This window comes from Scyliorhinus canicula, chromosome 7, assembly GCF_902713615.1.
Source record: "Scyliorhinus canicula chromosome 7, sScyCan1.1, whole genome shotgun sequence".
Classification (NCBI taxonomy): Eukaryota; Metazoa; Chordata; class Chondrichthyes; order Carcharhiniformes; family Scyliorhinidae; genus Scyliorhinus; species Scyliorhinus canicula.
Genome location: NC_052152.1, coordinates 84618458 through 84645203, shown reverse-complemented (window position 1 = coordinate 84645203; position 26746 = coordinate 84618458). Strand labels below are relative to the sequence as shown.

At 48.5% G+C, this 26746-nt stretch overlaps 1 protein-coding gene across 1 annotated transcript in view; it reads left to right on the top strand.

Annotated features, from left to right (window-relative positions):
• The first annotated feature begins 810 nt into the window (after window positions 1-810).
• Window positions 811-26746, top strand: part of LOC119969095 (superoxide dismutase [Cu-Zn]-like) — a 115829-nt gene continuing 89893 nt past the window's right edge. The window contains exons 1-2 of the mRNA XM_038802293.1: window positions 811-1100; window positions 4124-4220. Of these exons, the coding sequence (XP_038658221.1) occupies window positions 1026-1100; window positions 4124-4220 (172 nt within the window). The 5' untranslated portion in view covers window positions 811-1025. The remainder of the gene's footprint in view (window positions 1101-4123; window positions 4221-26746) is intronic.

Sequence of the window (26746 nt, the reverse complement as noted above, 5' to 3'; positions counted from 1 at the left end):
AACACTCCGGCGCCGGCCTAGCCCCTGAAGGTGTGGAGGTTTCCGCACCTTTGAGGCAGGCCGACGCCGGAGTGGTTCACGCCACTCCGTCCCGCCGGGTACAGGAGAATCCCGCCCCACAGGTACAACTTTAAAAGGAGTTTATCAGCAAAGGGTCCTGGGGTTACATGAACACAAGTCATTGGTAGTAGTGTGGCAGGTTGAAAAAAAGTTAATAAAGCACACTGAGACTTGGGCTGGTTTGTTCTGAACTAGACTATTGTTTCCAGTTCTGGGTGTCAGAAGTTAGGAAAGATGGGTAAGCATTAAAGAGGGTGCAGGAAAGACTCACGAGAATGGCTCCAGTGATGAGGAGCTTCAGCTACATAGATGGATTGGAAGTGTTGGGACCGTCATCCTTGGAGAAGATTATGAGATTTGACAAATGTTCAAGATCATGACGTCTGGACAGAGTAGTTAGGGAGAAATTCACCTGTTATGTTGGCAAAAGGATCGAGAACCTATTTAAGGTGAGTGGCAAAAATGCAGCAGCAGCAAGAGAAAAAGCTAAGGATTTGGAATGTACTGCCTGAATCTGGTGGAGGCAGATTCAACTGTGGCTTTTGAAAGAAAATTGACCATTATCGGGAGAAATCCTTTGTACGGTTGTAGAAAAAAGGCGGGACGTGGGACTAGGCGAGTTGGCGTTGCAGACAGTCGACGCAGATGGGTCGAAAGGGTTCCTCCACGGTTTTACAATCGCTTCTTTTTATTATTTCACATTTTCATTGCCTTTCCTTTGACTTGTGATCTTTTTAACAGTTATCCACGCCGGACTATCTTCAATCAACAATATATGATTCCAGTTGCCTACAGAGCGCTACACTTTAACAACTTAATGGGATCTCAGCAATTGGAACTGAAATAGAAACTTCGGTCAGGCATTAAACTGCGCGTGCGTGCCGACAGGAGCGCTGCAATGCGGCTGCGCAGCGAGTTCACCGGCATCTCCTGACCGTTATACGCAGAGACGAAATCGACAAATTATGGAGGTTACGAAGGCCATTTGCGTCTTGAAGGGCCCTGATTCCGTAACTGGAACAATTAGTTTGAAAGCAGGAGTGAGTGATATATATTTCAAACCTGATCCAATATTAACTTTGGTTTTCGAGGCCAGGTGACGGTTGGATGAAGCAAGCACGTGCTCTTCTTTTGAATGAAGCGCCTGTTGGTGGCGCAACAAATGTCAATTTTTCATTAATAAATCCTCGTGCCCGGATTTCAATAAAAATACTCATTTTCCTCCTCCTCCTGGGTCCGCTCCTTGAGTAAATGGCGCCGAATGGTGACCGCGAACAAACCAAATCATTGCACCACATGCTGCCCCGATGTTTGCGGGAGCGGAGCACTGAATGTGGTGGCACCAAATCCCACCCCCCACCCGGTCTGGAATAGGGCACTTTCCATCGAGACAGAAAAGTGGGGCACTGGGGTGAGTGTGAAGGAAACCATTTAAACGTTTTAAAGTGCCCGGGGAGCGTTGTGTGTGTACTTTAATCATTCATGGGAGGTGGGTGTCGCTGGCAGGGACAGCATTTATTCTCCATCCCTAATTGCCTTTCAACTGAGTGACTTGCTAGGCCTTAAAGAGTCAGCTACCATGATTGTGTGCGTGTGTGAGTCTGTTTGGAGTGTGTGTGGGTCTGGTGTGTATGTGGGTCGGTTTGGCACAAGTGGGTTTGCTTGGAGGGGGTTTTGTAGATCTGTGTGCTTTTGAACTTTGTGTTTACATGCCCACATCTCCGTTTGGAGTGTGGGTGATGCAACTTTTTAAAATGCTGTTAAGCCTCTGCTGGAGCACTGTGCAGCTCTGGTTGCCACACTATAGGAAGTGAATGCATTAAAAGGAGAGGGTGCAGAGGACATTCACCAGGCTGTTGCCTAGGCGAGAGAGTTTCAACTCTCCAGAGAGACTGGGGTTGTTTTCCTTGGTGCAGAGAAGGCTGAGGGGGACTTAAGTGAGGTGTATAACATTGTGAGGGGCACAGATGGGCTAGATAGGAATGAACTTTTCGCCTTAACAGAGAGGTCAATAACCAGAGAGGTATTGATTTAAGTTAAGGGGCAGGAGGGTTAGAGCAGATGTGTGGAATAGCATTTTCATCTCGAGGGTGGTTGGAATCTGGAATTCACTGCCTGAAAGGATGGTAGAGGTGCGAACCCTCAACATTTAAGAAGCATTTAGATGAGCATTTGAAATGGCATTGCATGCAAGGTCATGGGCCAACAGGGGCTTGATGGTTAGCATGGACATGATGGGCATCCTCTCTTTCCATGCTGTAAAAATTCTATGACTGTGTGTCCATTTGGAGCATGTGTATCTGCAGAATGGGTGTGGGCCTGCCTGTTTTAGAAGTTTCTAAATAAGGTTGGCACAGTAGTTAGTACTGCTGCCTCACGGTGCCGAGGATCCGGGTTCGGTCCTGGCTCCCAGTCACTGACCGTGTGGAGTTTGTACATTCTCCCCATGTCTGCGTGGATCTCATCCCCACAACCCAAAGATCTGCAGGGTATGTGGATTGACCACTCTAAATTGCCCCTTAATTGGTAAAGGGATAATTGGATACTCTAAATTTATTTTTAAAATTCTAAGTTTGTAAATTTTATTTTTGTTTTGTCAGCATGACTGTAGTTATTTTGATGGGATTTATTGTTACAATTATCTTTGATGAAACAGAACACAGAACATGCAGTGCAGAAGGAGGCCATTCGGCCCATCGAGTCTGCACCGACCCACTTAAGCCCTCACTTCCACCCTATCTCCGTAACCCAATAACCCCGTCTAACCTTTTTGGTCACTAAGGGCAATTTATCATGGCCAATCCACCTAACCTGCACCTCTTTGGACTATGGGAGGAAACCCACTCAGACACAGGGAGAATGTACAGACTCCGCACAGGCAGTGACCCAGCGGGGAATCGAACCTGGGACCGTGGCGCTGTGAAGCCACAGTGCTAGCCCCTTGTGCTACCGTGCTGCCCATGAGTTCGAACCCAGGTACCCAGAGCATTGCACTGGGATTCTGGTTTACTAGTCCAGTGACAATACCAGTACCCCACAGTCTCCCTATTCCAGATTCCGGACCGAGCAGAGGGGATGGGGAGAGAGGGGGAAGATTTGGCGCCACCACACTCTGTTTGCTGCCTCTCACTTGGTCTAATTATGGAAATTCTTTGTAAAATGTTTAACTTTTTTTAATACATAGAGCAGTTTCTTGGAATAGATCAGCCAATACGAAAAAAAATGTCAGTTCATGGCATCCAGTAACACCCATCTTGTCAATAGTTTTTTCCAACCCGAATCCTAGTCACCATGGTAAGCAGCTTTGATGATGTAGATGAAGCCGCTGAGTAATGTGTTTTGGCTGTTATAATATCTTTATTGTCACAAGTAGGCTTACATTAACACTGCCATGAAGATACTGTGAAAATCCTTCACGAAATGAAATGAAAATCGCTTATTGTCACGAGTAGGCTTCAATTAAGTTACTGTAAAAAGCCCCTAGTCGCCACATTCCGGCGCCTGTCCGGGGAGGCTGGTACGGGAATCAAACCGTGCTGCTGGCCTGCTTGGTCTGCTTTAAAAGCCAGCGATTTAGCTCAGTGAGCTAAACCAGCCCCTATAGCTAAACCAGCTAGCTGTGTCACAGTGCATCCTTCAACAGAACTAATGTGCTGATTAGAAAAGTACATTTCAAATGTCTACATCTGCTTCACCTCGCTGTGAATACTGCTGTGCAAATACTGACTCACTTGCTGTGTGTTCTAAATTTTGGGGGGTCAGTTTAGCTCACTTGGCTAGATGCTGGTTTGTGATGAGGCCAGCAATGCAGGTTTAATTTCTGTACCAGCTGAGGTTATTCATGAAGCCCCTGCCTTATCAACCTTGCCCTTACTGAGGTGTGGTGATCCTCCTGTTAAATCACCACCAGTCAGCTCTCCCTGTCAAAGGGGAAAGCAGACTATGGTGACTTTACTGTTTAATTTTTATTTCAGTGTTCAGATATTTGTCTTTTATTAATATTTATTAATCCTGGAGCTGGAGGAAGTATGCTTAACAATTTATGTATGTACTTATCTTGTAGGAAGGTGGACATACAACTTCTGTAACAGGAGAAATTTCTGGATTGACTCCTGGAAAACATGGGTTTCATGTTCATACATTTGGAGACATTTCTAAAGGTATGGATGCTTGTCTTGTTGATATGTTTTCCCATGTTCCTTTAAATATTGGGCCAGAAGTTGCAGAGAAAGCATTTGTAAAATATCCAGCTCTGCAGAGCAAAAATGTCATCCGATCCTCTGCAGATTGTAGGCTGAATTATGCCGTTCCTCCATTAGCCTTATCAAAGTTGTTAATAGTGTGTTTTCATGTGAGGCTCCCCAGTGAGCTTAATGGTGATCTTGAAATTGGTGAGTTTACAACATCATGAATTTTTCCTGTAGCAGTCATTTAGAATTCATAATGTTGTAAATTCATTGAGCGGACATGATGCTCAACATTTGGAGGCTAATACAGAGTTGGATGAAGCTATGTAGTCTTATTTCAGCAGGTAGTGAATTGTTCCAAAAGGTTTTCTATTCTCTTTATCTGTCTCAGTCTTTTGTGCATTCCTGTTTGTATTCTAAGGCAGGATGTTCAGGATGGAAAAGCTCCATGATTCTCTGAAGATGGTCTTACAATCAAATGTAAATTCAATAGATTCAATAGGACCCGTGGGCACAGCCTTAGAATTAGAGGGGGTAAATTCAGAACAGAAATGCGGAGACATTTCTTCAGCCAGAGAGTGGTGGGCCTGTGGAATTCATTGCCGCGGAGTGCAGTGGAGGCCGGGACGCTAAATGGCTTCAAGGCAGAGATAGATAAATTCTTGATGTCGCGAGGAATTAAGGGCTACGGGGAGAATGCTGGTAGGTGGAGTTGAAATGCCCATCAGCCATGATTGAATGGCGGAGTGGACTCGATGGGCCGAATGGCCTTACTTCCACTCCTATGTCTTATGGTCTTATTTATGGCAGAAAATAACAGCTGATCAATCATTGTACAACTCCAAGCCCAATTTTCTTTGTTGAACATGCCTGGTAGACATCTTGGTAGATGCTGCTTTAAATAAAGTCAAACAGGAGACCCATTCTTATATTTTATTCTTGTCCATTACACTCAACAATATGCTTATCTCAAAACTTTCAAACAAGGTGATTTAGTATTGGTTTCTTTAGGATTTCCACCATGCTATCCTATTCCTTTACCGTAAATACATGCACCAAGTAATTAATCAATGTCTCCCAACATTTCTTTTATTTCATTTATTATATTATTATTCATTTTCAAGGGACCCCCAATACTCCTGACCAGCCTCTTTTTCCAAACATAATTGTAAAACATTTTGGGTTGATTTTGATATTCCTGAATGTTTCTTCTCGTATTCCCTTTCTGTAGCCCGTACTATTTATTTTGTCATTTAAAAAAATTATTCTTCTTGTCTCCCCCATTTGTCGGCAATGTTTTGCATTTTGTTTTCCCTTTAGTTTGATTTTGTCTCATCCATCCATAGCTGTTTATTGCTGAGTAGGGCTCTTGTCTAAATCAATTTTATGACTTCCCTCTTGTTAGGACTTAATATTGCAAAGAATATCCTGAAGTCATTCAGGAAATTTGGTACCTTTCTGACATGAGCTAGTCTGCTTATCCAAACCTAGATGAAAAATTGAATCCCCCATTAAGACCACTCTGCCTTTTATCTGCATTTACGTATTTTGCCATTTCACAGGTGCTACCAGGTCATTCATAGCTGAAAATGACTTGTAATGACTCTCAACCACTCTGCCCACCACTCCCCCACATTACCTCAGGAGTTCGCAGTAATCTCGCACTTGCCCCATCTTTTTTCTTACCTACTTATAGCTCCTAGGCGATATCATCTGCCAAACAACATGGGGGTTCCACATGTATGGTGACTCGCTCCCTTGGACTTCGATACATGACTTCCAGTACTCTCCTGGTTGATTTCCAGCCTTCATGTTCCATAAACATGAACTCAACCATCGCTCAGCTACTCATGTCCTAACATTCACCAAGTCACCCACCACCTCTGTTGTTGCTGACCTACATTTTTATTATCTGCAGGACATGAGCAATGTCAGTATTTATTGCGCATCCTTAAGTGCCGTTGAAAAGATGGTTAATTGTTTTCTTGAATCACTGCAGTCCATGTGGTTAAGGTACACTCACAGTGCTGTGTGGGAGTTCCAGGATTTTACCATGATTTTAACCTAGCAACAGTGAAGGAACGATAATAGAGTTCTAATTCAGGATAGAATGCCATTTGCCATTTAAAGGGAAACTTGCAAGTGGTGGTGTTCCCATGCATTTGATGCCCTTGTTCTTGTAGGTAGTAGAGATCATGGCTTTAAAAGGTGCTGTTGAAAGAGGCTTGGTGAATCATTGTATTTGGTACATCCTGCTATCACAATGTGCTGTTGGTAGAGGGAGTGAATGTTTAATATGTTGGATGGGGTGATAGTCAAGAGGGATATTTGGTCCTGAATGGTGTTGAGCTTCTTGAATTTTGTTGGAGCGGCACTCAGCTAGGTAAGAGAGAAATCTTCCATCACACTCCTGACTTAATATTACTTGACGTAGAATTCCCAGTCTCTGGCCTGCTCGTATAAGAACATAGGAACAGGGAGTAGGAGTAGACCATCTGGCCCTTTGAGCCTGCTCCACCATTCAATAAGATCATGGCTGATCTTTTTGTGGTCTCCGCTCCACTTATCCGCCAGCTCATCATAACCCTTAATTCCATTACTGTTAAAAAATCTATCTATATTTGCATTAAAAACATTCAACTAGGTAGCCTCAACTACTTCACTGGGCAGGAACTTTGACAGATTTACAACCCTTTGGATGAAGAAGTTCCTCCTCGACTCAGTCCTAAATCTGCTCCTCCTTTATTTTGAGGCTATGTCCCCTCTGGTTCCTCACAAGTGGAAACAACCTCCCTGCTTCTATCTTAACAATTCCCTTCATAATTTTATATGTTTCTATAAGATCCCCCCTCATTTTTCTAAATTCCAATGAGTATAATCCAATCCTTTTAACTCTGGAATCAACCTAGTGAATCTCCTCTGCACCCCACCCCCTCCTGTGCCAGTACATCCTTTCTTAAGTAAGGAGACCAAAACTGTACACAGTACTCCAGGTCTGGCCTCACCAGCACCCTATACAGCTGCAACATAACCTCCCTCTTTTTAAACTCCATCCCTCCAGCAATGAAGGACAAAATTCCATTTGCCTTCCTAATTATCTGCTGCACCTGCAAACCAACTTTTTGCGATTCATGCACAAGGACACTGTTATGGGCCAGGGTTTAGAGAACCCCAGAGTGTATCATGGAGTTCACCTGACCCACAACTTTTACTAGATTGTGGCATGGGGAGCACATGGCCCACTCTACGGGTGTGGTACAGCAGAAATGGAAAAGTATTTTTTTAAAGCAGAACAATGTTTATTCTATGAACTCAAGTTAACCTTTTTAAAACATACAGTGAACATCTTAGCAACCATTAATTCAAATACAACCCCCAAAGAATACAACACGAAGTAATCCTTAAGCTGTCCTTTTAACATCCATAAGACTGAAAACAAAACCTTTCAACAGAAGCACATCAGGTTAAAGTCACTACTGAGAGCAGTTATTAGTTTTAAATCACCAAAGGATTGATTAGCATTCTATAGATGACAGAGACTCTAATACACCTTCTGGCTGTGACTGCAGCTATCCAGCTCTGAAAACGAAATTAAAACACACCCTACAGCAAACAGCCTAAAACGAAAGTAAAAAGCCGACAGACAACCCAGCTCCACCCACTGTCTGACATCACTGCAGTAATAAACACTCATTTCTTAAAGGTACTCTCACTACAGATACTTATATACACACCCATTTATAAACACCCGTTTCTTAAAGGTACACTCGCATGACACCTCCCCCAAGAAAAGAAAATTAAACTATCAACTTCAAGATGGTTTCATTTTTCACCTGTTCACTATACTTTAAGAAATGCACACAGCCATACCCACATGTTCTGGGCGTGCCCTGCGCTGGAGGGTTTTTGGAGGGGCGTCGCGGAGACGCTGTCAAGCGTGGTTGGTTCCAGGGTTGAGCCGGGCTGGGGGCTCGCAATATTTGGGGTAGCAGTGGAGCCGGGAGTGCAGGAGGCGAAAGAGGCCGGTATTCTGGCCTTTGCGCCCCTGGTAGCCCGGCGCAGGATTCTTCTACAGTGGAAGAATGCGAGGCCCCCGGGCGTAGAATCCTGGGTCAATGATATGGCTGGGTTTATCAAACTGGAGAGGGTCAAATTTGCCTTAAGGGGGTTGGTGCAGGTGTTCTTCTGGCGGTGGCAACCGTTTCTAGACTTCCTGGCGGAGCGTTAGATGATGGTCAGCAACAGCAGCAACCGGGGGAGGAAGGGTGGGGGGGAAGAGAGGAAGGGGGAGAGGGGAAGGGGGGTGGGAGCAAGGGGGGAGGAGGAAGGGGGAGGGAGGGGGAAGGAAGAGAGGGGGGAGGGAGGGGGAAGGAAGGGAGGGGGGAGGGAGGGGGAAGGAAGGGAGGGGGGAGGAAGAGGGGGAAGGAAGGAGGGAGGGGTGGGCGGGCGGGAGAGGGTTTGTTTGTTTTTTATTGGGCGTGTATATTTGATAATTATTTCTGTTAATTTATTATCTTTGTATAGGGGGTTACTGTTCTTATTTCTTTCTGTTGGTAAAAATTTGTGAAAACTTGAATAAAAATTATTTAAAAAAAAAGAAATGCACACAGTAAATATACTTTTTCATTTCAAAAAACAATACACGCAAACGGGTATAATAATATAGTCCATTTTTTTTTCGTTCTTCGTCCTCCAACTGAAATCCTTCTTGATTGACAGTCTCTTTGAACAACAGGGTCTTTGCACGATCCATCCATTTCTGTTTGCCTCGGCATTTCTCTTTAAAGTCAGATACCTAGTTCAATCTAATCACAGAGGCTCTTGTAATTCTCCAACACAGGAGCATTGGTTATCACAGCTTTCAGGCAGTCAAATACCTGTTGACACTCCGCTGGCCACTGGAATTTGTTACGCTTCTTGAGCAAGTCCGTCAGTGGAGCCATCACGCTACAAACATTTTGCACAAATGTTTAATCAAATCCATTCATGTCAAGCAATTGCATTATTTCCCTTCGTCTTGAGGGTATTGTTAACACCTCAATAACTGTTCGTTTCACATCCCGTGTGACCATTCGATCCTGTCCGATTGTATGGCCGAGGAAGGTGACTTTGGCTTTTCCAAATTCACTTTTGGCTAGGTGTATCACCAAACCTACCTCCTGAAGTCGATCGAATAACTCCATCAGATGTTTTAAGTGTTCTTTCCATATCTAGCTGAAAATTACCAGATCACCGATGTATACCGCACAATTGGGTAATCCTGAAATTACTTTGTTAGTTAACCGTTGAAATGTGGCTGGGGCGTTTTTCATGCCAAATGGCATAACTTTTAATTGGTATATACCGTCTGGAGTCACAAAAGCTGAAATACCTTCGCCCTTTCGGATAAAGGTACCTGCCAGTAAGCTTTAAGTAAATCCAGTTTGGAAATAAAAGCTGATTGTCCCACTTTCTCAATGCAATCCTCCAAATGTGGGATAGGATAAGAGTCTGTTCTTGTAACTGCATTAACCTTTCTATAATCCACACACAACCGTTGGGTACCGTCTGGTTTAGGTAACATCATATGGGTGAGCTCCATTGGCTGCAACCCACTTCAATTATGCCATTTTTAAGCATACTCTCAATCTCTTTGTCAACCTGTGCCAATTTTAAAGGGTTAAGTCTGTATGGATGTTCTTTGATTGGAAGAGCATTTCCCACATCTAAAACCTCCTCCTTTTTCTCTCCTTCCCTTTCAAAGTACCATTTAAGCATATTCACATGACACACTAGGTGAGTTTTCCTTCTATCTGTTTTTACCACATAATTCACCTCACTTAATTTCCTTTCAATCTGATAAGGTCCACAAAACCTAGCTTTTAAATGTTCCCCTACCACTGGTAATAATACTAAAACTTTATCTCCACTGGCAAAACTACGAACTTTGGGTTTTTTTTGTCACCGCTACCCGTTTCATCACATTTTGTGCAACTTTTAAATGTTGCCTAGCCAGTTCACCTGATCTATTTAATCGTTCCCTAAACTTTGACACGTAATCCAATAATGTAATTTCCGATTTCTCACCCAACAATTTACTTCATGACCAAAAATTAGTTCAAAAGGACTGAATTTGGTTGACTCATTTGGTGCATCCCTAATTGCAAACAGTACGAATGGAATTCCTTTATCCCAATCCTCTGGATAATCTTGATAATAAGCCTTCAACATTGTCTTTAATGTCTGATGCCACGTTTCTAACCCTCCCTGCGATTCTGGATGGTACGCCATTGATTTAAATTGTTTTATTGCTAAACTATCCATAACTTCTTTGAATAACCTTGAGGTAAAATTTGATCCTTGATCGGATTGTATTTCTGACAGTAGACCATATCTAGTAAAGAATTTAAGTAACTCCTCAACAATCTTTTTAGCTGTAATATTACGTACTGGAATGCCTCTGGAAACCTAGTAGACACGTCCGTTATCGTCAAAAGATATTAATTCCCACTTTTTGTTTTAGGAAGCTGTCCCACGCAATCAATGGGGACCCTTGTAAAAGGTTCCTCGAATGCTGGAATGGGTATTAAGGGCACTGGTTTTATCACTGCTTGAGGTTTCCCTATCACTTGACATGGTAACATGATTGACAAAATTTAACTTCATCTTTATGTAGTCCAGGCCAATAAAAAATGTTTCTGGATTTTAGCTTGAGTTTTCCTTATTCCCAAATGACCTCCCATTGGTACCTCATATGCAACTCGCAACACCTCCTTTCTATACCCTACCGGCAATACTACTTGATGAACTTCTGCCCAGTTTTCATCCGCCTGCACATGTAAAGGTCTCCATTACAGTTTTAAATCACCAAAGGATCTTAGGTTACAGAGAGAAACTCTAATACACCTCTGGCTGTGACTGCAGCTATCCAGCTCTGAAAACGAAATTAAAACACACCCTGCAGCAAACAGCCTAAAATGAAAGTAAAAAGCTGACAGACAGCCCAACTCCACCCACTGTCTGACATCACTGCAGTAATAAACACCCATATCTTAAAGATACTCACATTACACATACTTATATACACACCCATTTTTTAAAGGTACTCTCATTTGACAACAGCAGGTCCATCTTCACAGCAAGATGCTGCAATTTTTAACTGTTTAAATATGAATCCATTTTGCTGTTATTCCTACCAAAATGGATGACCTGGCATTCACCAACATTGTACTCCATCTGCCAGACCCTTCATTTAAACTATCTATATCCCTCTGCAGACTTTCAGGATGCATTCTCTGACCTTGTTACGCTCTCACTGAAGCAAATAGAGGCCGGTGAATAGCGGAAGGGGCCAAAAATGAACACCATGCCAGGTGCCAAGCAGTTCGCTATGCAACCAGCCTGCTCCCTTAGGTGAAATCGAGATCTTGCCGTAGCGTGGCGAGAAACCAATTATCACCACTTAAGCCCCACTTCCATACAATTAATGAGAGCCACCCCATATCTAACAGCCTCCTGTCATTCATTGACCTCCCCAGCAAGTGGTCATGCTGGTGCCAATTATTACTCCTTTTGAAAACATGGAACATGGTGGAAGGCCTTCTATGGGAAACTGAGGAGGTGTAAGTATCTTTGCTCACAGGCAAAGAGCCCGGGTGTGTTGGGTTTGCCATCCTAGTGCTAGGTGGGGGGGTGGAGAACTTCAGCTGGGGGTGAGCGACCCTTCACAGGGGTGGGCCACCATGGGAGGGTGGGGTTACACTGGGGGGGTAACCATGCTAACCTCTGGATCGTGTTTACCATTCTAGGGGCAACACGTGTCCATGCCCGTCTGGCCCATTGACCACCGATAACCCCCATCAACTGCCGAGGTCTCTGGCTGCGTGGCTGAAGGCTGCTGCAGATAGGGAAGTGGCAATTGTGGTTAAGTGAGCACTTCACATAGCCCAAGTGGATTCCCGTGGGTGGGTGGGTGGACCATGTAGCATGTGGGAGTCATTGCCTGTTTATTGTGTTTAACAAGTTCCCACCCTCCCGATGGTGCTGCCCCCTCCCTCACCCCCTACCTACCACCCCCTGTCCCACGGGGTCCTCAGTAATCCTCGATGTGCTTTGCCCTCCTAGCTCCACCACTATGTCTAGGTGTGTCCCCAGGATGCACATCAGAGATGGAGGCAGCCAGCTGCTTACCTTGTCTCATGGCGGGCGTCCTCTGGGGGCTCTGAGGCCGGAGGGCCCTGGCTCACTTGTTGGCGACACATGCACAGCCGTGTCACCCTGCCCCATGTACTGGTGTGAGATGTGGCCTTATCAAAGGGGTGGAACTTTGGCAGCTGGTGGTCACCATTGCCACTGCATGGGACGAGTCCGGTTGGCACTCAACGCCCATCCTTCCACTCAGTGCCCATAGGGCCCTGGGTTCACCTTGGGTCGGATGGGCAGCTGGTTCGAGCCCCGGCTGCCCCGACATCATTTGGCTCTGTCAGGCCTGGCGGTTCCCCGTGGTCTGCACCATTGTGTTGACACGCTCGGCAATGTTCCTCAGTGATTGGGACATGCTCTGCGGTACCTTGACAATCCCCACCTGCGACTGGGACAGGCTCTGCAACTCCTCGGTCATGCCCATCTGAGTGCGTGACATGTCCCGCAGAACCTCAAGGACAGCCTGGTACTGGGTCACATCCCTCGGCGAGTCAGACATTCTGTCGAGACCCTCAGCCATGGCCATCACCGACTGCGTGACGCCTTGGACACCTTCACTCATGGTGCCGATGTCGTGCACCAGGCTCTCCATTGTGGTCACCACTCCAACAGTCTTGGCCTCGATGCCACGCATTGTTGCTGACATCTCCAGTGCCCACAGCCTCTGGGATTCCTCCAAGTGCTATGACCCTGCTGGAGTGTTGTTAACATCTTCCTCAATGTCCCGGGTGCTCCCTAACGTCTCCATCAAGTCTAGGTAACCATATTCCACAGGCTCAGTATCAGGCTGGGTCCTGTGATCCAACAGACCTCCGATTGCTGTATTGCCGGGGGCTTCCTGCCTCTGCCTGTTTTACATCAGCAGCGGTGTGGCCCTCACCAGATTGTTCCCCAGACGCCTGACATTTCCCACTGAGGTGATGTATCGGCGCTAGTGGAGGGTGGGGATGACAGCTGTGCCTCGTCTATTACGGTGGCATCCTCGGAACTCTTCTCCGAAGTGCTGTTCTGGGACGCTGGAGAGGGTGTCGACCCAGATGGGCTGGCGCCGTCGGCTGGAATACATGCAGGAGAATGGACATGTGGTCAGTGGGAGGAATGGGTCAGTCATTAAGGCAATAACAACTCACATTTGACAGGTCCTCCAGGTGGAACCCGGTGTTTCCTCACCTCTGCGATGTCCGATAGCCTCCCTGTTGGTGACCGCTCTGTCCTCTGCTACACTGGTCACCTCTAGGGCACGCTCCTCGACGTTGGTGAGGATTCTTGTGTCTAGCACGTCACTGCCAACCTGGGCCCTCTTCCCGACAGTTGTGGGAGAGTTTTTCCTGAGGAGACACAGCATAATTTGCCACATTCATGGTTCACAGTGGTTGGAGGGGTTTGGGGGGTTGAAGGAGGAAGGATTGGGGGAGGTTGAAGGGAAGGGGGTATACACTCCCATTGGGGGTTGGGGAGATGGAAAAGAGATATCGGGTGGGGGGTCTATGGTGTTTACTCACTTGTGCTGCCCGGCTTAGGTCATTGACCGTCTTCCTGCACTGGAGGCCAGTCCTCCTGGACACACTCCCGGTACTCAGCCGATGCCACCTCATTCCAGGCAGCACTGGCTACCCTATGGCCAACCCTCCTGGACCCTCAGGGGAATGTGACATTAATCCTGGCCTCCACTGCATCTGGCTGCCTTCCAGATCAGCGTCCCCGAATCTTGGGGCTGGGTCTCCTTGGCGCCATTTTTGTGAGCTGGCTGAGGTTGACTAAGTGCTGCTGGACCTTGTTCGCAGGGGCTGACGAGTGCGGTCCCAACAAATCAGCTACCAAGCCTTCATTTGTGGCCAGAGGCACATGGGGTCTCATTACATGGACCAATTAATGTCGAATAGCGCTGCTGGCCGCGCTGGGAAGCTCGTGGCAATTCCCACTGACTACCATACTTAGAAATCTTTCCAGAGAATCGCGCCCTCAGTGTCCTCTGCACACTTTACTCTGCACTCATCTTAGTGCCATCTGTAAATTTTGACACATTACATTTGGGGCCCAACTCCAAATCATCTATGTAAATTGTAAACAATTATGGTCCCAAAACTGATACCTGAGACACACCACGAGCCACTGATCGCCAACCAGAAAAACACCCATTTATCCCCACTCTTTGTTTTCTGTTAGTTAACCAATCCTCTATCCATGCTAATACATTACCCATAACGCCATGCACCCTTATCTTGTGCAATGACGTTTGGTGCAGCACCTTGTCGAATGCCTTCTAGAAATCCAGATACACCACATCCACTGGTTTTCCGTTGTCCACCGCACTCGTAATGTCCTCCAAAGAATTGCAATAAATTAATTAAACATGACCTACCTTTCATGATCCCATGCTGCATCTGCCTAGTGGGACAATTTCACCCAGATGTCTCTGTATTTCTTCCTTTATGATAGATTCAAGCATTTCTCCACTACCGAAGTCAAGCTAACTGGCCTCTAGTTCCCACCTTTTGTCTACCTCCTTTTTTAAATAATGGCATCACATTTGCTGTTTCCAATCTGCTGGAATCACCCCAGAGTCCAGGAAATTTTGGTAAATTACCACAAGGGCATTTGCTATTTCCCACACCATCTCTTTTATAATTGGGATGCATTCCATCAGAGTCAGGAGACTTGTCTACCTTTCGTCCCATTAGCTTGCCTGACACTACCTCCTGAGTGATAATAGTTTTTAGATCCTCACTTGCCATAGCCCCCTTGCCATCAATTATTGGCAGATTATTTGTGTCTTCCGATGTGAAGACCGACAGAAAATGCCTCGGCCATTTCCAGTTAGTAATTCCCCCTTCTCATCCTCTAGACTAATGTTTACCTTGGCCACTCTTTCATTTTATATATTTGTAGAAACCGTTGCTATCTGTTTTTAGTCTCTGAGCTAGTTTACTCTTATTATCTTTAGGTTCTGAGATAGTTTACTCTCATAATGTATCTTACTTTCTAGCTCTTTTTGTGGCTTTCTTTTGACCTTTTGAGATTTCTCAATCCTCTAGTTTCCCATTAATATTTTCCACTTTGTATGCATTTTCACAGTCCATCTGTATTTTCAATTCAACCATACAGTGATTGCTCCTTCCGAGAGGATCCCTAACAATGAGATCATTAATTATTTCTGTCTCATTATAACCGTATTAAAATCCCCTCCCATAATCAGCCTGTGCTAATCCAGGTCCGGAATCTTTCCCAGCACCCTCTTTATAAAATCCCCATTATCCGAATTTGGCGCATATACATTGACCAGCACTACCTTCATCCCCTGCAGCTTGCCACTAACCATGATATATCGACCTCCCACATCCAAGACTATCTCCCCACCTCAAATGCCACCCGCTTGTTAATCAGAATCGCAGCCCCTCTTGTCTTTCAATCCAGCCCCGAGTGGGAAACCTGACTAAACCAGCCTTTCCTCAACCTGACCTGATCCACTACTTTAAGATATGTCTCCTGCAGCATTACCACGTTTGCCTTCAGCCCCCTCGGGTGTGCAAACACACGTGCCCTCTTTACAGGCCCGTTTAGATCCCGGACATTCCAGACGCCCAGAAAAGTTGGGGGCAAAGTGCCCCCCCCACCCGCCGGTCAGCCATCCCCTTTCTTGGGCCTGCCTCCAGCCCATGCGCCGCGCCTCCTCCAGCCCGCCCCACGGTGGCCCCGACCCCCTCAGTGACCTTCCATCGAAGTCCCTCCCACGTCAGTAGAAAGCCTCTTTCCCCCCCCCCCCTCCCAGCAGCACTACTCTAAAACCCAACCCATCTAATGAACTAAGCATGTACACCCCCCCCCCCCAACTGTGCTTCCGTGAGCTAGCTCACCCAGCTAGCTTGGTGGCCTCTGCCCCCGGCGCCAAGAAGTCTCCCACTTATTGTTCCTTCGCTCCCCTCCCCCTGCCCATGGAAACAGATTCCCTCATCCAACAATCCCCAAACGAACACCCAGCAGCAAGAAAACACAAAAACAAAAGCACCACCCACCGACGCTCAGACAGGCACGTCTCCATCCAAAAGTGCACATCAATAAAAACACAAAAGGGACACTGCCAACATCTACCGAGAAAAATAACCAAAAAAACAAAAATCGACTTTTCCCCCTCCAACCCCCTTTTTCCCTAAGCAGAGCTAAAAAAAAACAGACACAAAACAATACGAGACGGCATAGCCAATTTAAAAACAGGAAAACAAAAGCACCAAAAGCCAAGGGGGAGAAAAGAAAAACAAAAAACACAGAAAAACAGAAAACATAGGGCCCAATATAGGCCAACACTTTGTCTCTAAGTCCGATGTTCTCAAACTCCCACCAGTCCTTTTCGTTTTGCAAAGTCCAGTGCCTCATCGGGCGACTCAAAATAGTGATGTTGGTCCTCATGCATGACCCAAAGATGCGCCGGATACAGCAGACCGAACTTCACCTGCTTCTTAAAGCAAATAGCCTTGACTTGGTTAAAGCCTGCCCCCTTCCTAGCCACCTCCATGCTCAGGTCCTGGGACACCCGCAGGATGCTGTTATCCCACTTACAACTCCGCGTGCGCTTAGACCACCGAAGAATGCATTCCTTGTCCAGGAACCTGTGGAATCTCGCTACCATTGCCCTCGGAGGGCCCCCCGCCCGTGGCTTCCTAGCAAGCGCCCGGTACACCCTGTCCACTTCCAACGGTTGGGGGAATGCCCATTCCCCCAGCAGCTTTTCGAACATACTCATCGCGTATGCCCCAGCATCTGCTCCCTCAGCTCCCTCCGGGAGCCCGACAGTTCTTTGGTTCTGCCGGCGGGACAGGTTCTCAAGGTCCTCCACGTTCTCCAGGAGTCTTTCCTGCTGTTCCCGAAGCATCCCCACCTCGAGCTCCACTGCTGTTTGGTGCTCCTCTTGTTCAAGCAGTGTCTTCTCCACCTTCTGAATTGCCCGGTCCTGGGCGTCCAGTCTGCTCTCTAGCCGATCAATTAATTCTTTGATCGGGTCCAAGCATTCCTGCTTCTGCCTGGCAAAGCCATCCTGAATGGCCTGCATCACTGGGTCCGTTAGTCACTGCGCTGCCACCTCAGGGGTCCGGCCCTTGGCCATACCGTCTCCTGTCGCAGCTTGTTACTGACTTCTTGGGTGGGATTCTCCGACCCCCCGCCGGGTCGGAGAATCGCCGAGGGCCGGCGTGAATCCCGCTCCCGCAGTCTCTGGCACCAGAGATTCGGCGGGAATCGCGCCGTGCCTGTCGGCGGGACCCCCTCGGCGATTCTCCGGCCCGCGATGGGCCGTAGTCCCGCTGCTGTCATGCTGGTCCCGCCGGCGGGACCAGGTGGCGCGGGCAGGCTCCGGGGTCCTGGGGGTGCCCCCACGGTAGCCTGGCCCGCGATCGGGGCCCACCGATCGGCCGGCGGGCCTGTGCCGTGGGGCACCCTTTTCCTTCCGCGTTCTCCATCGTCTTCATGATGGCGGACGCAGAAGTGACCCCCTCCCCTGCGCATGCACGGGGATGACATCAGCAGCTGCTGAAGCTCCGGCGCATGCACGGACTTCCGCCTGCTGGCGAAGTCCCTTCGGCTGGCTTGGCGCCAAAGGCCTTTCCCGCCGGCCGGCGGGATGCCAACCACTCCGGCGCGGGCCTAGCCCCTCAAGGTTAGGGCTTGGCCCCTAAAGGTGCGGAGAAATCCGCACCTTTGGGGCGGCCTGACGCCGGAGTCGTTCACGCCACTCCATCCCGCTCGGACCCCCCGCCCCACCGGGTAGGGGAGAATCCCGGCCCTTGTTTCTGCCCTTTCGTGCACTTCTGGTCCTTTTCTCCATACACCGATGCGTGGAAACAGTGCCCAATCGTCTCAGCCTTCAAATTTGCCGTTTAAAACCAGAAAAAAGTCCGGGGGAAAGGTCCAAAAGTACGACCAGAGCGGGAGCCACCAAATATGCGACTTACTCCTCCATGGCCGCCACCGGAAGTCTCCCTAAATTGAGTATTGATGAGCAGGTTATTGCTGAGTAAGTGTTTCTAGATAGTGAGGATGTCAATGAAACCTTATATTGTTTTGATGATGAAGGGAGGTCTGATGGGATGGTAATTTGACCTGCCCTTAGTGAGCAGCATACATCTGTGAAATTTTTCATATTGTTGGGTAGATGCCAGTGTTGTAACTGCACTGAAAAACTTTCCAGGGGCATGGCTAGTTCTGGAGCATATGTCCTCTGTACCACAGCCAGGATGTTATTGGGGGCCCATAACCTGTTCATTTTCTTCAGCTGTTTATTCATGACAAGTGATGTGAATTTAACAGACTAAAGACTAGTATCTATGATGTTGGGGACTTAAGCAGGAAGCCAAACTGAACTATCCACTTAACACTTCTGACTGAAGGGGGTTGCCAACGCTTCAGCCTTTGCACTGACATGTCTAGTCCCAAACAAGGACCTTAAACTTAAACAAAGCGATTACGTAAGTTTGGCGAGCTGAGGCTGGTTAGATAAATAGACTAAAAGTCTGTGATAAATGAACAGTAGGCAATATTTTTTTCATACAAATTTAGAGTACCCAATTCATTTTTTCTAATTAAGAGGCAATTTAGCATGGCCAATCTACTTAGCTTGCACATTTTTGGGTTGTGGGGGCGAAACCCACGCAAACACGGGAAGAATGTGAAAACTCCACACGGACAGTGACCCAGAGCCGGGATTGAACCTGGGACCTTGGCGCTGTGAGACTGCAGTGCTAACCCACTGCGCTACCGTGCTACCCCAGTATTTAAAGAAACAATTCAAAATGTTCAACAAAAATACAGTTAAAAAAAATACTCAAGCAAAAATGTTCCATTCCTGGCTTACTTGGAAAGTTAGGGATAGTTTTGGACTAAAAGAAGCTGATTTAAAATGTTGCCAAAAACACTGGTAAGTAGGTGTTTTCGAAATCGGCAAAGGCCACCAAAATGTCAATTAAAGTGACATTTTGGACTTGTGCTCCAGGACTAGCGATGTCAATTAAAATGTTGATCTCAACTACAAAGGAGGAGAGTAGCTAAAGTAAATTTTGGTTCCTTAGAGGTGGAGACAGGAGAAATTATGGGCATCGAGAAAATGGCAGAGACACTAAACAAATATTTTGTGCCTGACTTCATAGTAAGATGCACAAAATACATGTACCAGAAATAGAGGTAACCATGGTTAATAAGAGTGAGTAAACTAAGATAATTAATAACAGCACAGTAAAAGTATTGGATAAACTGCAGGGACTAAAATCAGACAAAATCTGGTGGCCTTCATCCTAGAGTTTTGAAAGAGATAGCTGCAGAGAAAGTGGATGTGCTGATTTATGATTTTACAACATTCCTAGATTCTAGCTGATTGAAAGTTAGCAAATTTAACACCAGTGTTCAGGAAAGGACGGAGAGAACATATCAGGAATTACAGACCAGTTAACCAGACAGAAGTCATTGAAAACATATTGCATTCTATTTTTTTATTTAATAAACATTTAATTGAGGGTTTTTTTGGTTTTACAACAACAAAATAAATAATGTACATGAATCTATAAACATAGTGCAAATGCCCACAAACGTTGCCTGGGGTTCTTTTCTTACTACACCCAGTGGGTCCCAAATTATGCAGACAAGGACCGCCCACTCATCCAGTCCACTCTTTTTCCCCCAACGGCCGAGGTTCACCAGGTCTTCAACTGTATTCAGGCCGACATCGCCAAGGCCCCGATGCATGCAGTCGACGAGGCGATGGATTGAATGAGTGGACAGGCCTTGTCCGCATAGTTTGGGACCCACTAGGCGTAATAAGAGAAGAACCCCAGGCATCGTTTGAGGGCCTTGGGGTAGTGGGGGAGGGGGAGTTCCATGAGGGGGCGCATGCGGTCGGGATCGGGCCCCAGAATTCTGTTCTGGACCACATAGCCGAGGATGGCTAAGCGGTTTGTGCTGAATACGCACTTCTCCTTGTTATAAGTTAGGGGCGATGTGGAGAAATTTGGCAAGGTTGGCGTCATGGTCCTGCTGATCGTGGCCGCAGATGGTGACATTGTCCAGGTACTGGATGGTGGCCCGCAGTCCGTACCGGTCAACCATTCGGTCCATTTCCCGTTGGAAAACCGAGACCCCGTTGGTGACGCCAAAGGGAACCCTGAGAAAGTGGTAAAGGCGGCCATCTGCTTCAAAGGCAGTGTATGGGCGGTCCTTCTTATGGATGGGGAACTGGTGGTAGGAGTGCAAACCGCACTTCTACCAGCCAAACCGTGCGTGCCTGGTGAAGGCCTCACGCCCCTTTGAATACCTCAGCGTGGACTTCAAAGGGCCCCTCCCCCACCCCCCCCTCCACCGACCGTAACACGTACTTCCTCAGTGTGGTCGATGAGTACTCCAGATTCCCCTTCGCCATCCCATGCCCTGATATGACGTCTGCCACCGTCACCAAAGCCCTCAACGCCATCTTCACTCTGTTCGGCTACCCCGCTTACGTCCACAGCGACAGGGGATGCTCATTCATGAGAGATGAGCTGCATCAGCTCCTACTCGACAAGGGTATCACCTCGAGCAGGACGACCAGCTATAATCCCCGGGAAACGGGCAGGTGGAGAGGGAGAATGGGACGGTCTGGAGGGCCGTCCAGCTGGCCGTACCATCCAGAAATCTCCCGGCTTCCCGCTAGCAGGAAGTCCTCCCCAACGCACTGCACTCCATTCGGTCGCGCCTATGCACTGCGACTAATGACACACCCCATGAACATCTCTTTGCTTTCCCCAGTAAGTCCACCTCCGGGGTGTCGCTCCCGACTTGGCTTGCAGCTCCAGGACCCGTCCTGCTCCGTAGGCACGTTCGACTCCAAAAGGCGAACCCGTTGGTTGAAAGGGTACAGCTACTCCACGCCAACCCACAGTACGCCTACGTAGCGTACCCCGACGACCGCCAAGATACTGTCTCCCTCAGGGACCTGGCGCCAGCAGGTTCCCCATACACACACCCCTCCGGCCCGGCGCCACCCTCCCCTTCCCCGGCCGCAACTCCCGCCCCAGGACAATCCGTCCTCCCACACCCGAGGATGATGAGGATTTTGCCACATTCCCGGAGTCACCGAGGACCAGACCGACACTGGAAGCGCTGCCACCACTGCAGCGCTCCCAGCGGCAGATTAAGGCTCCGGACCGACTGAACCTGTAACTTGATCGGGACTCTTGAAACATCATCCTTCTGTATAATTCACCTCCACCCCGCTGGACTCAATTTTTGTTTTTCTCTCTGTATTTTAAAACATGTACTTGTATATAGTTCTCCTCCACCCCACTGGACTCAATTTTCTTTCTCTCTGTATTTTAAAACATGAACTTGTATATAGTTCTCCACCGCCCCCGCCGGACTCAATTTTAACAGGGGGTGAATGTGTAGTCACCACTGATGTATATCTCAGGTGATTTGTGGTAAGGCCCTGTACTACAGGTACGGGGGGTAGTCCCCTGCCTGCTGGCACCGCCCATTAGGTGGAGTACAAATATGTGTGCTCCCTGTACAGCAGCCATTTCGCCAGCAGCTGTAGGAGGCCACACATCTTAGTGTCTTAAAGCCTCAATTGCATTCAACACTCGTCTTTGTGTAGTTGATCGTGCATCAATATGAAAAGCTGGACTCGAACTAAGGGGCAGCTGCATGTGTGTGAAACACTCTGGCGGGGATGTGTAACCGGTTGTTGGCCTGATGTAAGATTGGCAGTAGAATTTAAGTTGTTCGCTTTTCATTTTCTGGGGTTTTTCTCTTTTTTTTTCTGTGTTTCTCTCAGGGCGGGGGGTAACGCCCGGGTTGTGTTTTCCGTTGCACGGGAAGAATCTGGATGGCTCTTGCACTCTTACCCTGTGGGGAGGGGGGTTGGGGGCCCGAAGGAGGAGACTATAGTAAGATTGGGGATAGAGGCGGGAGCGGCCGGAGTCCGCATGGGTCAGCTGACTTACGGAAGCGTAATGGGGGAAATCGGTGCTAAGCGGGTGCTTAGCACGGGGGGTTGGGACTGGGGGGGGGAATGGGGCGCTGCCATGCTGACTGACAGGGAGCCAACTGTTGGGGATGGATGGAGAGTCGGGTTGGGGGGCCTCCGGCGGGAGGGCTGGAGTAAGCGGGGGGCGCGCAGCTGGCCAAAAAAGGGAGATGGCTGGTTGGGGTTGACCCCCCCAAGGCTGCTCACGTGGAATGTGAGGGGTCTGAACGGGCCGGTCAAAAGGGCCCGCGTATTCTCACATTTAAAGGGATTAAAGGCGGACGTGGCCATGCTACAGGAGACGCACTTAAAACTCGCTGACCAAACTAGGTTAAGGAGGGGATGGGTGGGCCAGGTGTTCCATTCGGGGCGAGACTTTAAGACCAGAGGGATGGCAATTCTGGTTAGTAAGCGGGTGGTGTTTGAGACAGGGACTATGTGGCGGACAAGGGGGGCAGGTACATAATGGTGAGTGGCAAGCTGCATGGGGCCCGGGTGGTGTTAGTGAACGTCTATGCCCCGAACTGGGATGCTGTGGAATTCATGAGGCGCATGTTGGGTAAAATCCCGGACTTGGAGTCAAGTCATTTGATATGGGGGGGGGGACATCAACACAGTCCTGGATCCGGCACCTGACCAGTCTAAGTCCAGGTCGGGAAAGAGACCGGCGGCGGCAAGGGCCCTGTGGGAGTTCATGGATCAGATGGAGGGTGTGAACCCATGGAGATTCGCAAGGCCAAGGGCGAAGGAGTTCTCCTTTTTCTTCCAGTCTACAAAGCCTACTTGCGGATTGACTTTTTTGTGTTGAGTAGGGCATTAATCCCGAAGGTGGAGGGGGTCGAATATTCGGCCATTGCAGTCTCGGACCATGCCCCTGGGTGGATTTGCGACTGGGGGCGGAGCGAGGGCAGCGCCCTCTTTGGAGACTGGATGTGGGACTGCTAGCAGATGAAGAGGTGTGTGGGCGGATAAGGAGGAGCATCCAAAACTATGTGACAAGAAATGACACAGGGGAGGTAACAGCAACAACAACAGCAACAGAAGGCGGTTATTAGAGGGGAGTTAATTTATATTAGATCCCACAGAGAGAAAAGGGAGAGGGCGGAGAGGGAGAGGCTGGTGGGGGAGATACTTAGAGTAGACAGGAGGTACGTGGAGACCCCCGAGGAAGGGCTGCTAAAGGAGCGCCGGAGATTGCAGGCGGAGTTCGATTTGCTGACCACTGGGAAGGCGGAGGCACAGCTGAGGAAGGTGAAGGGGGCAGTCTACAAGTATGGGGAGAAAGCAAGTAGGATGCTGGCGCACCAACTTCGCAGGAGAGAGGCGGCCAGAAAGATCGGGGTAGTGAGGGACAAGGAAGGCAATATGGTCTTGGGCCCAGAGAAGATCAATGAAGTCTTCAAGGACTTTTATTGTAAACTGTACGAGTCAGAACTCCCGAGGGGAGGGGAAGGGATGAAGCAATTTATGGATCAATTAAGGTTCCCAAGGGTGGACGAAGATCTGGTGGAGGGTCTGGGGGCCCTGATTGAGTTGGAGGAGATAGTTAAGGGCCTAGCAAGTATGCAGTCGGGCAACGCCCTGGGTCCGAATGACTTCCCTCTAGAATTTTATAAGAAATTCTCGGAGCTACTGAGCCCACTAATGCTAAGAACCTTTAACGAGGCAAAGGAGAGAGGAACCCGCCCTCCCGCCCGACGATGTCGCAGGCATTGATCGCGCTCATTTTGAAGAGGGAGAAGGATCCGCTTCACTGTGGGTCCTGCAGACCGATATCGCTCCTGAATGTGGATGCCAAACTGCTGGCAAACATTTTGGCTACCAGCATAGAGGACTGTGTCCCGGGAGTGATTGAGGAGGACCAGACGGGTTTTGTCAAGGGCAGGCAATTGAGCACAAATGTGAGGAGGCTCCTGAACATCATTATGATGCCCTCAGAAGGAGGGGACGCAGAAGTAGTGGCTGCAATGGATGCAGAGAAAGCCTTTGACAGAGTGGAATGGGAGTACCTGTGGGAAGTGTTAGGCAGGTTTGGATTTGGTGAGGGATTCATAGGGTGGGTCAAGCTACTGTATCAGGCACCCTTTGCAAGTGTATGCACAAACCGGCTGAGGTCGGAGTATTTTAGACTGCATCGTGGGACGAGGCAGGGGTGCCCCCTGTCCCCGCTACTATTTGCCCTGACAATTGAGCCGTTGGCCATAGCGCTGTGGACTTCAAGGAACTGGAGGGAGTTGGTCCGGGGGGGGGGGGGGGGGGGGGGGGAGAGAGAGGGAGAGAGAGAGCACCGGGCTTCCCTCTACACAGACGACCTGCTACTATATATTTTGGACCCGATAGAGGGGATGGGGAGGTCATGTGGATCCTAAGGGACTTTGGGGGCTTCTCGGGATACAAGTTGAACGTGGGGAAAAGTGAGCTATTTGTAATCCACTCTTGTGGTCAGGAGGAGAGACTGGGGGTGCTCCCGCTCAAGATGGTGGAGAGAAGTTTTCGTTACCTAGGTATACAGGTGGCTAGGAACTGGGATGCCCTACACAGGCTCAATCTATCTCGGCTTGTAGAGCAGATGGAGGGAGACTTTTAAAGGTGGACATCCTCCCGCTTTCCCTGGCGGGAAGGGTCCAGACTGTGAAGATGACGGTTCTCTCCAGATTCCTGTTCGTTTTTCAGTGCCTTCCCATCTTCATCCCCAAATCCAAGCGGGTGAACAGGATTATCACAGGATTTGTGTGGGCAAACAAGACCCCGCAAGTTAAAAAACTGTTTTTGGAGCGCAGTCAGGGGGGGGGGGGGGGGAGGTTTGGCACTGGCGAACTTCTGTAGTTACTATTGGGCGGCTAATGTGGCCATGATTAGGAAATAGGTAATGGAGGAGAGGTTGGTGTCGGGGTGGCTAGAGGCGGCGTCATGCAAAGGCACCAGCCTAGGGGCACTAGTAATGGCACCGCTGCCGTTCTCACCGGCACAATACACCACAAGCCCGGTGGTGACGGCGGAACTGAGGATCTGGGGTCAGTTGAGAAGGCACAGGAAGGAGGAGGGGGCCTCAGTTCGGACCCCGATATGGAACAACCATAGATTTGCTCCGGGCAGGATAGACAGAGGGGGGGTTTTCCAAGGCTTGCATAGAGCAGGCATTAGAAGGATGGGTGACCTGTTTATAGATGGGACATTCCCTAGCTTGAAGACGCTAGAGGAGAAGTTCAGCCTAACCCCGGGAAATGCCTTCAGATACCTCCAAGTCCGTGACTTTCTCAAATAACAGGTCAGGACATTTCCGTTGCTACCCCATCGAAGGATACAGGACAGGGTGGTGTCTGGCATCTGGGTAGGAGAGGGGAAGGTGTTGGACATCTACCAAGAGCTGCAGGAGGCGGAGGAAGCCCCAGTGGAGTAACTGAAGGGAAAGTGGGAGGAGGAGCTAGATAAGGGCCTGTGGCTGATGCCCTGGGCAGAGTGAATGCTTCCTCATCATGTACCAGGCTCAGTTTCATTCAGTTTAAGGTGGTATACCGGGCTCACATGGCGATGGCGAGAATGAGCAAGTTCTTTGGGGTGGAGGACAGGTGCGCGAGGTGTTCAGGGAGTCCGACGAACCATGTCCATATGTTCTAAGCATGCCCGGCGCTTAAAGAATTCTGGCAGGGCTTTGCGAGGGCTATGTCCAGGATATTGGACTCGCGGGTGGAGCCGAGTCCAACAATAATGATCTTTGGGGTGTCAGAGGATCTGGGAGTGCAGGAAGCGAAAGAGGCCGAGGTGTTGGCCTTTGCCTCCCTGATAGCCCGGAGACGGATCTTGTTAATGTGGAGAGACTCGAAACCCCCGATTGTGGAGACCTGGGTTAGTGACATGGCTGGGTTCCTCAGCCTGGAGCGAATAAAGTTCACCTTGAGAGGGTCCTTGCTGGGGTTCTCCTGACGGTGGCAACCTTTCCTTGACTTTCTAGGGGAGTGGTAAAATATCAGCAGCAGCAATCGGGGGGGGGGGGGGACGATGGTGGTCGTCGGGGTGCTCAGGTGGGGGGAACTGTTTATTTAATGTATATTTTCTTTTTATATACAACAGCCACCTAGTTTTGTTAAATATTTTTTGTTTATTTTTCTGTTATTAGTTGTGTAAAAGTTCTGTTTGAAAAAACTTTAATAAAAACAATTTTTAAAAAAAGTAAATGACAGTTAAGTAAGAACCTAGGGCAGCATGATTAGCACTGTTGCCTCACGGCACTAAGGACCTGGGTTCGATCACGGCTCCTGGCCACTATCCATTTAGAGTTTACACATTCTCCCTGGTCTGTGTGGGTCTTCCCCCACAACCCAAAAAAAAGATGTGCAGG